The 12,719-nt window shown below is 60.6% G+C and overlaps 2 protein-coding genes across 5 annotated transcripts; one reads left to right on the plus strand and one right to left on the minus strand.

The window, feature by feature from the left end:
• The first annotated feature begins 160 nt into the window (after positions 1-160).
• PPP1R14B (protein phosphatase 1 regulatory inhibitor subunit 14B) lies at positions 161-3,289 on the plus strand. Of its 2 annotated transcripts, XM_005305519.5 has the most exons (4): positions 161-379; positions 1,766-1,849; positions 2,409-2,441; positions 2,870-3,289. In XM_005305519.5, the coding sequence occupies exons 1-4, from the start codon at positions 161-163 to the stop codon at positions 2,936-2,938; spliced, it is 405 nt and encodes a 134-aa protein (XP_005305576.1). In that variant the 3' UTR covers positions 2,939-3,289. The 2 variants fall into 2 exon arrangements, with proteins under 2 accessions (XP_005305576.1, XP_042705668.1); XM_042849734.2 differs by lacking the exon at positions 2,409-2,441.
• Positions 3,290-5,187: 1,898 nt separating this feature from the next.
• Positions 5,188-12,280, minus strand: FKBP2 (FKBP prolyl isomerase 2). Of its 3 annotated transcripts, XM_065552969.1 has the most exons (7): positions 12,121-12,224; positions 10,887-11,061; positions 9,756-9,924; positions 9,371-9,483; positions 6,251-6,297; positions 5,726-5,761; positions 5,188-5,409 (listed from the first exon to the last, which is right to left on the minus strand). In XM_065552969.1, exons 3-7 carry the CDS (start codon positions 9,921-9,923, stop codon positions 5,348-5,350), a joined length of 426 nt encoding a protein of 141 aa, XP_065409041.1. In that variant the 5' UTR covers position 9,924; positions 10,887-11,061; positions 12,121-12,224; the 3' UTR covers positions 5,188-5,347. The 3 variants fall into 3 exon arrangements, with proteins under 3 accessions (XP_065409041.1, XP_005305586.2, XP_005305584.1); XM_005305529.4 differs by lacking the exon at positions 10,887-11,061 and having other exon boundaries at positions 12,121-12,280; XM_005305527.5 differs by lacking the exons at positions 10,887-11,061; positions 12,121-12,224 and adding an exon at positions 10,353-10,508.
• Positions 12,281-12,719: the final 439 nt, after the last annotated feature.

Raw genomic sequence — 12,719 nt, forward strand, 5'->3', positions numbered from 1 at the left:
CTGGACCCACGTGTGCCGGGGTCTGGGCTGAGGCAGCATCGGCAGGACCCAGCTGAGAGCCGCTCCCGGCATCAGCAGCCGGAGGTTCTGAGCCCACGTGGGTCCGGTTCAGGCAGCAGCTGAGTCAGTTCTGACCCGGTTCGGGTCCCCGGCACGGCGGATGGCAGCGCCTTGCAGCCCAGAGAGCGGCCCAGCGGGGGCCACAAGCCCCCGGGTGTATTTCCAGAGTCCCCCGGGGGAGCCGGGCCAGGAGGAGGAGGAGGGGCCGGTCCGGCGCCAGGGGAAGGTCACGGTGAAATACGATCGCAAGGAGCTTCGCAAGCGGCTTAACCTGGAGGAGTGGATCCTGGAGCAGCTCACGCAGCTGTACGACTGCCAGGTACCCCGCCCCGGGTCCTGGAACTGCCCCATCTCTGCCTGTCAGGGACCCCCGAGCCCCCAACTTCCCTGGCACCCCAATAAGCACCCCCATCTCCAAACTAGGGGAGTCCCCTCCCCCAGTCGCCCAGGGACACGAGTCTCCCAGTCCCCATCCACCGTCCCCAAAACACGGACCTCGCCCGGCCACATGACTGTGACCCCCAGCTGGAACCCCCCGCTTAAGTACCAGCCGCCATCCCATCCCGACCTTCACGCTGCGCGCCAGGCCTCCCCCAGATTTGCTCTGTAGCCGGTGGATTTGGGGGCCGAGTTGGACAGCTGCTAATCCCCCCTCCCTTCCCCACACTCCCATCGGGCGGGAGGGGGTCCTCAAACTTCCCCCAAGTTTCTCACGCTGCTTAGTTCCAAGGATTTCCTTTGCAGGCTGTAATCGCTTTAAAGCCTCGGGGGGAGACAGGCAACCCCGCCCCCATTTCCAGAGTCAGTGGGGCTGGATGGAATCTAAACAGTTAATTCCTAAATTGTCTAAGGGGGGGGCAGATTCTCTCCCCCTCCCTTGGTGAGGGGTCCAGGGCATTTGGGAGGAGGTTGCTGGGGTTAATCAGTTTTTGATGTTGGTGGGGGCCGGGGGCGCAGGCTAGTGTATGTGGACGATCCCTCCAAGCAAAGGGGGTGGGGCAGCGGTGGGGGGGGGGGGGGGGGGCGGCGTGACTCTTCCCTGGATTCCAACTGACTTGCTTCCTGTTTCCAAATCTCCGTGTGGATTTCGGTGACTCCCGCTTGCACACAGCGCTGGGGGGAGGGGCGCACGCAGGGATCCCTCCCGGGGCTGAGATGCAGCCACCTCTGGGGTGAGGTGCCAGGGGTGTTTATACAGGGCCAGATGCGCCATATGGAGCTTGTCTCTGAGCTGGCTAATGGGGCTGTAAGTAGCTGGAGCTGCTTGAGGGGCTGAATCCTATTGTTCAGACTGGGTCTGCCATGCCCCCCCTCGTGGGGTGAGAGCCCAACTTCTGATTTAATTAGCCAGGGAGCTGATTAGGCAGGGTTCTTTTGCGGGGGAGAGGAGGTCTGAGCCTGGCTGCTCGAATGGAGGGTGACCTGATTAGGCCGTTTCTGTTGTGCTGCTAAAACTCTTCCAACGGCTAATCTCCCCACCCCACCCCCGGTTCCCAGTCTGGTTTAGTGTGGGTGGGTGGGGAGCTGGGTGATGGGGGTAGGTGTGACTGCTCCCAGCATGCACTGTTCAGTCTCAGTCTGAGCTGGGAGTGTGGGGACTGGCCTGTTCTTCAGTGTGTGTGTGGGGGTAACTAGTTGGGGGGGCTACCCCAGTGCACTAACCCCCCCCCCCCCCCCCCGCCAATCATTTCCACCCCTTTCCCAGGAAGAGGAGATTCCAGAGCTGGAGATCGATGTAGATGAGCTGCTGGACATGGGCAGTGATGATGCCCGGGGAGCCAGGGTGAAGGTAGGGAATGCAGCAGGGTCCCCCTGCCAGTAGATACACTGTCAGTCCCTTGGGGCTGGCGTGGGGCTCAGCTGGTAGTGCAGGGGATTGGGGGGGGAGTGCAGGGAGGTGTTGGGACTAGTGAGGTGCCTGGGATGGTGGCAGGGGGTTGGTGGAGTGCCAGGCTAGAGGGGAAGGGTTGGGGCAGCAAAGCACCACACTGTAGGGGACGATAGCCAGCCTGATGGGGGTAGAATCCGCGGCAGTACTGACCTGGCTGCAAGGAGGGCCCTGTAGTAGCCACCCATGGGGTTGGGGTGCATGCCAGGGGAGCTGGCCTAGGAGGGGAGGGAGTGGGATACAGAGCTGGGGATCATGCAGCCTGAGGGGGTGGGGAACCCAAGGGACAGGGTGGTGCTGGGGTCTTGGAAGCCATGGGGCAGGGAAGGAGGCAGGGCTGGGAGCTAGAAGGGAGAGGGATATAAGGTATGGGGCTGGGGTAGGAGATCCAGCATGCATGGATCTGGCCCACGGGCAGCCCCCCTCTTAGCCCTGACCCCCCTCTCTGTCCCTTCCCCAGGAGCTCCTGGTTGACTGTTACAAGCCCACGGAGGTGAGTGGCAGGTCCCCCTGCATCTCACACAGGAGCTAGAAACACTGGGACCCGCCCCCTGGACAGTGGGAGGGAGGTGGATGGCTCTGGGCCCGCCCCAGCAGTTGTGATCAATCTCCAGGCTGGGGGGGGGGGGTGTCAGCAGCTGCTATTCCCTCTCCAGTCCCGTCCCCCCCCACCCACACCTGTCACTTTGGGGTGGGGGCTTCCTCGCCAGAGCTGGTTTCTGGGGCCCTCTGAAACCTACTGCTGGGTGGGGGCTGTATCCTTAGAGGATCCTGGGCCACTGGGGGAAGGAACCAGTCTGGGAGGGGGTGGGGTCTAGTGGGTTAGGGCAGGGTGGGTGGCAGGACTCCAGGGCTCTATCAGAAAGGAAAGGGGCTTCCGCTCCTGCCCCCCATAACCCTTCTCCTCTTCCTCCCCACCAGGCTTTTGTGGGGGACCTGCTCGACAAGATCCGAGGCATGCAGAAGCTCAGCACCCCCCAGAAGAAATGACACCCCCCCCCGTCCTTAGACCCACCTCCCCCAGCTAGGGGGTGAGGAGGGGGGAGAGAAGCAACCAATGGCACCAGGCTGGGGTGGGGGGAATCCCCTCTCTAAAGCTTGGGGATGTAGAGGGAGGGGGGCCCCCTCCTCAACCTCCCCAGTGCATTGATAATCACTAGCCAGCTGGACAGCTCCTTAGCAATACCCCCACATGAGCCCCCTCTTTTTTTGGTAGTGGGGGGCTCTGGGGAGGGGGGTTATGATTTGATTTTTTGTAAGGATTTTTTTGAGGTTTTTTTAATTATTACATGAATTTTGTGTTTTTATATGAATTTAATAAAAGTGTTTGAGAGTTGGGGAGCTGCTGTCCTGTGGTGTGTGTGTGTGGGGTAGATTGGGTGGTTTGGGGGGTGCAGGACCAATGGGGGAAACTTGCAGGCAGGTTGGGGGTCAGAGGGTAGCACCCACTGGTATAAGTGGGCACTGGTGTGTGTGGGACACTCCCAAGCATGGGGGGGGCTGAAGAGGGCACTCTGTGGGATGGGAATCCGCAGGGCTTCCAGCTTGAGGTGACTGCAGCCCCTTTCCCCATTTCTCAAGCATCTTTTGATGGGAGCAGGGAGGCTGTGGGCAGATACCCCCAGCTGAAAAGGGAATGGAGGGCGGGTCCAGACTGGGCCCCATTTTCCCAGCAGGGGTGGTGGGATCCCCTGCAGGATAACACCCTGTTGCTGCTAGCAGGCCCAGCTGAGATGTTAATTGTGGCTAATAGGCGGGGGGGTGGGGGGGGAGATCAGCAGCACTAAGGGAAGCCCTCAGCATCTGCACATCACCTGGGAAAGACAGGCAGAGGAAGGGCCAACTGAGCCCCACGTGGGGCTTGGCCAAGGACTGGGGTGCCCAGCACCAGCTGCTGGTACCACCTCGCACCCCACAGAGCAGCCCTTCTTCCCCGCACAAAGCTGCTGCTAGCTCCACATTCCCCAGGCCCTCTCCCCCCCCGTGGGAGGCAGCTGCTGTGGCAACCAGGTGGCAAGGTGGGTCCCAGCACTGGCAACAGGCTGTCTGTGGAGGGGGGGCTCCCTGGCCCTGTGACATCCATGCCCCAGGAGGCTGGTTAGGCCCCATCCAGGCCAGGCTGAGTGCCTCCCCTCCCCCGCTCCTGGCAGGGCTGAGCTCAGCACGGAAAGAATGTCCCTGGCTCCTGGAACGAATCGGGCGGCAGCCACACTTCGTGCTTCCGGCCTGAGGTCACCGGGTGGCTGGGAGCCGGCAGGACAGGGCTGGGGCCAGCACCCTGCTGTGGTGGGGACGAGTGCGCTGGCAGCCTCCATTCCACCCCACCCAGCCCCCTGCCCTCCAGCAGCAACCCAGCTGGCTCCCTGATCACCCTGCTGGGTAATGGAGGATGGGGCTGACCAGATGGGCCTGGCACTGCCCCTCCCTCCTCTCCCTGGGCACCCCATGTCTGCCAGTTCTCCTCAATCCTGACCTGCAGCCCCCCCCGCTATCCCAGCTCTGCCAGTGCCCCTCGCTCCCAACCTGCAGCCCCTGCTAGCCGGCCTCTGTCCCCCTCCAACCAACCCCAGTTGTGCCGGTCCCCCTCACTCCCAACCTGCAGCCCCTGCTATCCAGCCCTATGTCCCCCTCCGACCCCAGCTGTGCCAGTGCCCCTCACTCCAGCCCCGCAGCCCCTGCTGTCCAGTCCCAGGGCCCTCGTGAGCACAGGGTGCGGCTGCAGTCTCACAGGGTGGATCTGGGAGCAGGCTGAGTCACTGCTGCTGGTTCCCACGTGCTGCCCGCTCTGCCCTTGAAGCTGGCCTGCAGCGGGTCGGGGCCTGCCCCAGCTCAGCTCCTCAGCTCTCTCTTCCCAGCCAGGCCAGTGCCCAAGGCCTCCCTCCTGCCCTGTCCATGCTGTCCCAGGCACAGCCCCGCCCCAGAGCGAGTTGCCCCTCCCCTCTCTGCCTGGGAAAGCGGGTCACAGGCAGAGGGGCTGCCAGCTGTTGCCAGGTGCCACCCTGTGGCGAAGGCAGGCAGTGCCACTCCTTGGCAGGATGGTTCACAGCACCTGCCTGGAAGCAGGGAGAGAACTCAGAAGCCTGGACTCCCTGCTCTGACAAGCCCCCTCTCCCCTCCGAGATTGCACCCAGGAGCCCCAGCTCTCAATTTACTTTGCTCTGGGCTTGCCCTGCCTCTGCACCATTCTCCAGAGCCCCCCCTTCCATCTCAGCACCCCTTCCCCCCACACACTGGGCAGCTCCAGTCTGTGCTTTTATTTTTGATCTTCCAGGATTGTTTTAAACAGCTCTCTGCCCGCCCGCCCCCCCCCGTGTGCAGATGGTCACACACAACCCTTCCCCCACCAAGCCGAGGCCCCCCCAGACCTCCATCCACCCACCCACAGCCAATGCTGCCTGCCTACAGCTCCGGTCGCCGCTCAATCTTCAGCAGCTCCACCTCGAAGATCAGTGTTGCGCCACCTGGAGGGGGATAGGGCAAAGTCAGGGGAGCATCATGCAATCCTGCCCCACTCCTCCCCCACCCAGGCAGGAACCCCCCAGCCATTCTGCACAGCAGGGACCCTATGTCACTGTGGGAGAGGGGAGCAGGGAGGACCTCACTGCCCGATGGCTGGATAGGGGCCCTGCTGCCTGGAAGGTGATAGGGGAGGGGCCGCCCCAGTGAGTGATTGGAGGTAGGCTGTGGAGACCTGATGGGCTGGGAGTTCACACGGTTGGCACCACTGCCCCGAGGGACAGGCAGGGACCAAGCACATGGGGTGCACAGTGGCCTTACCTGGGATCTTGGGTGGAGCCCCTCGGTCCCCGTAGCCTTTGGAGGAAACAGAGAAAATTTAAAGTAAGGAACTGACCCTCCCACCCCCCCAGCCCAATGGGGAGAGGAGGTTTCGGGCAGGGACTTGAGCAATGGGAAAGAGGCCAGACTGGCACAAAGAGCACCCTCCCCTAAATGTCAGTGTCTTTTGGGCACCCAAAGCAGTGTCCCCCTCCCCCCCACCTGCTTTCCCACAGGGGACTGGCCTAGGAGTGAACACCTTGATGCCCCATAGTCCTGACCCACAGCCCCAGGCTCCCATCTCATAGCTCTGTTGATGCCCCTCAATTCCCACCCACAGTCCCCTCTGGTGATGGTTCTGGGCAGGTGACTTTAGCAAGACATGGAAACTGGAGAGACCCCCAGCAGTTTGATCATTGGTCACTGCCTGCTAGGACTGGATCAGAGCTGGCGTCCCCTAGAGGAGAAAGGCCTTGTACCCCATTCCCCCTGCAGAGCGGGTCAGTCCAATCCCTGGCTACCTACCCAGCTCGGAGGGAATCACCAGTTTCCTCTTCTCACCCTCGCACATCCTGAAAGGAGACAGCAGTGAGACTTGCTGAGTCAACAGCACCAGACCTCTCAGTCAGACCCCCCTACTCCCCACCACAAAGCCCCTTTAAGGAAGCAAAGATAGGATCATATGCTTATTGTAACCCAACAGCAGCAAACATCACCCCTGCAGCTTCCCCTGTTAAGCCGCCACTCAGAGCCCTCTCTTGGGGCAAAACACTATGGCTGGCAGACAGGACTCCTGGATTCTACCCCCAGCTCTGGGAGGGGAGTGGGACCCCGTGGGCTAGAGCAGGAGGCCGGGAGGCAGGACTCCTGAATTCCACTCTTGGTCCTGCCGCTGACTCACTCTCCGGAGCTTGGGGAAGTCACCCCCACATCCTTCTCTGCCATCAGTAAAATGGCAGATAACTCCACTTCACAATGGCAAAAGCTCAGGGCGCCTCTGCCGCTAATAGTCCGTGCAGGTAAAATGAATCATGGGCAAGTTCATGGGAGAGTCGATATTGCCCAGATTCCCAATGTCTGAGGCCAAAATTGTCAATGGACTATTTACCTTCAACTGCACGTGACAGCTAAAAATCCCCCACTGGCACAGACAGCTGGCTAAACCCAGTAACACAAATAGCAGGTATTTAACAGAATGAATGTATTGCACATGCTGAAATCTGGCAGAGTTCAACCACCTCCGTTGTACCTGAAACAATAAGGGGGTCGTGGGGCTCTGAAGGTGAAGGGGTTCAAAGCCTGCTGCTGATCCAGGGGAGGTGTATCGTGCATTTGGGCCTCTAAGCCCAGGAATCTGAGTGTGAGCATCAGTGGGATTGCCAGTCTCCAATTTCTCTTGCTCGGACTCATCTTTCCCAAGGGCTGCAGTGGATTCTCCGTCATGGCAATTATTAAATCAAGAAGGGATGTTCTTCTAACAGCTCTGCTCTAGTTCGGCCAGAAAGAGTCCAATGGCCTGGGACAGGAGGTCAGGCCAGATGGTCACCGTGGGCTCTTCTGGCCTTGGGATGGATGACTGCGCAGGAAAGAGTCAGTTCTAGACCCATCTTCGGTATTGCTCTGGCCCCCATCCCCACTGGGTCTGGGCACCTCAATCTTTATCACAGGTCTGAGGCTGGGCAGAGCTATTATCCCCAGCTGCAGATGGAGAAACCGAGTGACCTGCCCACGCAGCGAATGGAACCAGGGCTTCCAGAGCCCTAGGCTAGGGCCCTGTTTGTCTTACAGTAGCGCCTAGGAGTCAGCCCCATTCTGAGAACTAGCCATCTAAGCAGCTCTAACCACTGTACCACTCTTCCCCCAGTGGGGGATCACTTTTGGGGCACCTCACCACCCCCTGGCAGGTTTGGAATCCCTCCCAACCCTGTTGCTTGACCCAGAGTGGCTTACATGCGTGAGAATCCATTTTCTGCTTGCTGCACCCTCTCAGTCAGCTCTTGGTTATAAGCTCATCCACCCTCTGAACCACTATCGGCTCCAAGAGCGAACAGGGCAGCCCAAACCAAAACAGTAAGAGGCTTAAAAACCAAGATTGGTTGAGAAGTATAGGAGAAGTCACAGTGGGTAAGACAGTAGTGTCAGAAGAGCTGCTGCTCATTGGGCTATGTGGTGTATCCGCCCCCCATGGGAAAAAAAATCCACGTATCCACCTGCAACCACTGCTAGGGATGGAACAGCGTGTGGTACTAGCTTGGCTATGGCCACTAACAGTTGACTAACGTAACTGGAGCAGCACGGCTGTCTAGTGTTTAGCACAGAGGGGGCTGGAAGCCAGGACTTCTGGGTTCTATTACCAGTTCTGGGAGGGGAGTGGGGTCCAGTGGGTTAGAGCAGAGGCTCGAAGCCAGGACTCCTGCTTTGTCTACATCTCTGCCGCTGATCCAGAGTGGGAATAGGCAGCATCCAGTTCAAAGAGAAGAAGGTGTTAATCTCTTTGCTGTGAAGTCACGCAGAATGGACAACCCCAGTGATCGACGGCTGGCTGGCAGCATCAGGAAGATCACTGCAGACAGGGCAGGTGGAGCGAAGTCTGAATTAAGGCTCAGGAGGCATGTGCAGAGTGTGGGAATTGTGGTCATATCTGTATGAACCATAGGTGTGACTCAGTTTCCCCACCCATTTGGGATTGCCACCCTCTGGCCGGGAAGGGGTTACTTTCCCCCCTAGCGCAGGGGAGAAGGGACAGCTGCGGTCTCTCTAGCTGGGGGGCGAATGCATCAAGGCATCAAGCCCTGGAGAAACACTGGGAGTCTGGCTGGCCGGCCACGACTGCCAGCCAAGGGAGAAGGACCCAGATGCAGCAGGGCTGCACCTGGGCACCAAGGGGCTGAGGTCACGGTTATCAGAATTCAGCTGCCAATACTCAGTGTAGGGAGACAGAGAGACTCCAAGCTTTGGACCAGAGTGGCAGGTGATGCTGCCAGCATGGACTCAGATTTAAGCTTTGTTTTCCATTCTAAGATGGCCCCTTTAATGATGGAGGCCAAGTGACTAATAAACACCCGCCCATTTTGAAAAGGCTGCGCCGGGTCGCTGCAAATCCGTTAGTTGCATCACTCCCTGAAGGGATGAAAAGCGTCTACCACGCACTAGCTGGGGAGCCACAGAGAGAGGGAGCTGGAGCCCAAGGGCCCTGTCTCACAGCGGTGGGTTTCACCCTTTGCCAAAGGGGGTGGTTCTAGGCTGTAGCACAATGCAGGGGATGCTCCAAGACTGTACAAAGGCTGGGGCATGGATCGCTCTCCAAATCCATGCCAAGGCTCGGAACAGGCCATTTGCCCCCTCTACTGGTCGAGTGGGAGCTTGGGGGGGCAGGGCTGCAGCCAGTCCTGACTGTGCAGTGCCTGGGACAGCAGAGGGTCCTCAGGAGCTACTGTAATAAACGTGATTAACACCAGAGAAGGGGGAGGCCAAGTGACATATGGAGAGAGGCTAAAGGGGACTGTGCAACATGCCCTCCCACGAGCTGGATGTCTGGGTCCCTCACTCTGTGATTCCAGCCACAGCTTGAGTCGAGCCCCAGGCTCAATGTGGGGGACTGCTCTCTGAACACCCCCTCCCCCAACTTGCAGAGCAGGACTTTACCCAAGCAGGCCTTGGTCCCAGCCTTTGATGACTTGGCCCGTCCCCAGCGAGAAGATGAAAGGCTGGTCACGTGGGATGCTGCTGTCAAACTCGGTCCCATCTTCTAGCTTGCCCTGTGGGAAAGGAGGGGGTGAGATGGAGTGGCCTGCCCCAGCCAGAGACTCCCATCTCCCAACACAAAAACATTGCCCCAGGAGCTATAGGCAAATACTTGTGCCCTCCCTTTCCCTGCATTAATGGGGCACCAGGGACATTGGCTGGCTAGGTCTCTCCTTGGCCCCAGAACCTCAGGCTCTGGCTAGTTGATGCCTCCCGTGCCTGCCAGCATACAGATCCCCAGGCCCTAGCTGGTTGGCACTGCCCCCTTCCACAGGGCAGCACTCACGGTGTAATGCATGTGCAGCACATCTCCCTTGCGGGATTTGATGGGACAGTTCTCCACCCGCTTCTTGACACCAATCTGCAGCTTTCTCTTGCCCTCAGTGCCCAGCGCTGGATGACAAAGCGCCCACAGGCAGAGTGTGAGCAGCGCTGTGGCCTGGCTCGACTGCATCCTGGAAGGACATGCAATGAGAACCTGGTTAGTGCAGGTAAATCAAGAGACTCACCCTCAGTCCCAGCCAGTCCCCCCTCCCCCCCGCTGAGCTGGATTAGAGCCAGCCCCCCTAGAGGGGAAAATCCCCAGATCCTATTCCCTCCCCAAGCCAGCCAGTACCCTTGCCCTGGGGCCAATTCAGACCAGCGTCCCCTAGAGAGGAAGGTGCTGTCATCCCATTCCCTGGGCCTGAACCAATCCTCTGCACACCCCATACCCCCCCAACTCAAACACACAGTGACATGCTGTAAATATTTTAAGCCCTCCACTGGTCCTTCATACTGCTACCCACCCCTCCAGATCCTACCCTAGGCATGCAGCGGCACATAGTCCATCCGTCCGGATCCCCCCTGTCCAGGCCTGGGAGCCTCTGGACGCCCCACTTACCTGTCCTCCAGCTGAAGGAGCCTCTCCTCCGCTCCCTGCCCTAGTAGCACCAGACACCACTGCCCTCTGGTGTGCCAGCCAGAGAATCTCGTGGACGGTGGGGTCTCCCAACGTCCACCAAGTCTCCCCACCTGCACCCCCTATTCTAGCTCTCCCCTGTGTGATTTCCCCAGCTGTATCCCCATTCCCACCCACCCAATGTGCATCAGTGGGGTCTCCCTACCTGTGCCCCCCATTCCCACCCACCCAAGGTGCTTCAGTGGGGTCTCCCTACCTGTGCCCCCCATTCCCACCCCACAGTGATATCTGCTCCCCTGCCAGTGTGTGTTTGCAGTTCCCCCCAATATCAGGCCCCATGTGATGCACATTACCTTTGCCCACTTAGGGTGCCTCATGCCTCCCCTCTCCCTGCCCAACTCTCCTGTCCCCCGCTTTCTGGAGGGTCCACACCCTGGCCTCCCCTTGGTCCTTCTCGCTCTTTGTGGCCTCCCAGGCCCAGACCCACATCTCCCCAGCTCCTGCGGGGTCCCTCACCTTGTGCACCCAGATGTCCCCAGGCCCCCCAGCAGGAGCCGGCTTCTCCCTGGGGATCCACACTTGGTCAGGATCTGTGGGGCTCTCTCCTCCTCCACCACGGGTTCCCCTCGAAGCCCACCTGCCCTGGGCACCCCAGAGAGGCAACCCAGTCGCTGGGGAGCCCTTGATATGCCTGCGGGGCACCCAGACCTCAACAGGGCCCTGCCCACCTGCCCGGGCCCCCTGCCTCCATTCCCTATGGATCCAGACTGCTTCTCCCTGGCCACCCCCCACCGGGACCCTCTGCAGCCCTTTCCTCAGGGGTGGATCCCGCTTAGGCCCCATTTGCCTCAAAGACTCCTGGGTCTCCACAGCCCCTAATTCAGCCCCCCTCAATCTGCTGTGACCCTGGGACTCCCCCCTCACTGCACCCCTAGACTCCTGGGTCCCAACAGCCCCTAGCTCAGCCCCCCTCAATCCACTGTGACCCTGGGATTCCCCCCTCACTGCACCCCCAGACTCCTGGGTCCCCACAGCCCCTAGCTTGGCCCTCCTCAATCCCACATGACCCTGGGGCTCCGCCCTCACTGCACCCCCAGACTCCTTGGTCCCCACAGCCCCTAGCTCAGCCCCCCTCAAACCACTGTGACCCTGGGACTCCCCCCTCACTGCACCCCCAGACTCCTGGGTCTCCACAGTCCCTAGCTTGGCCCTCCTCAATCCCACATGACCCTGGGGCTCCGCCCTCACTGCACCCCCAGACTCCTGGGTCCCCACAGCCCCTAGCTCAGCCCCCCTCAAACCGCTGTGACCCTGGGACTCCCCCCTCACTGCACCCCCAGACTCCTGGGTCTCCACAGTCCCTAGCTTGGCCCTCCTCAATCCCACATGACCCTGGGGCTCCGCCCTCACTGCACCCCCAGACTCCTGGGTCCCCACAGCCCCTAGCTCAGCCCCCCTCAAACCGCTGTGACCCTGGGACTCCCCCCTCACTGCACCCCCAGACTCCTGGGTCCCCACAGCCCCTAGCTCAGCCCCCCTCAATCCGCTGTGACCCTGGGATTCCCCCCTCACTGCACCCCCAGACTCCTGGGTCCCCACAGCCCCGGGCTCAGCCTCCCCATGACCTGGGCCTTCCCTCTCCGGGCCCCTCGCCCCTCTCACTGGACCCCCGCTCTCCTGGGGCTCCACGTCCCGTGCTGGGGCCCCCCTCCCCTGGGCTCCCTCGGGACCCCCCATCCCCAGCTCTCACCTCCTCTCCAGACCCCCGCTCCAAACCCCTCTGCGCAGCCGCCGGCAGCTCCCACTTCCTGATTGGCCAGGCCCGGAAGCCGCCCTGGGGGCCGCCATCTTTCCCATCACGTGACCAGAGCAGCTCTGTGTCACGTGACCAGATGCAAGGGCAGTTACGTCTGGCTGCTGGCGGCGCAAAATGGCGTCCATCGGGGGGTGGGGTTCAGCCCTCAGGGAGATGTTCTGTGACCTCAGATAACCTTATATGGCTCTTTGACCCCATGTGACCCCTGACCCCATGTGACCATCACTGACCCCAGGACCCCGATGGCTCATGGCGACTCCTGCCCCCCAAGTCCCAGAGCCCCCCCACCAACCCCATGCCCCTGCCTTGGCCCAGCCATTTTCCTGCTCTGTGTCTCCATCTCTAGTGACCCTTGTCATCCATCAGTATCTCCCAGGATCTGCCCCAGCTCCTGCGATCCCCCAAGACCCTCTTCCTGACCCCCCCACCCCACACATTTATTGGGGTTCACCCCCTCAGTCTGTCCCAGGGCCAGAGGAGAAATGGCACCTTCCCCACATGGCCATGCCCATTATGCCCACTAGGGGGTGCCA

This window comes from Chrysemys picta, chromosome 7 (genome assembly GCF_011386835.1).
Source record: "Chrysemys picta bellii isolate R12L10 chromosome 7, ASM1138683v2, whole genome shotgun sequence".
Classification (NCBI taxonomy): Eukaryota; Metazoa; Chordata; order Testudines; family Emydidae; genus Chrysemys; species Chrysemys picta.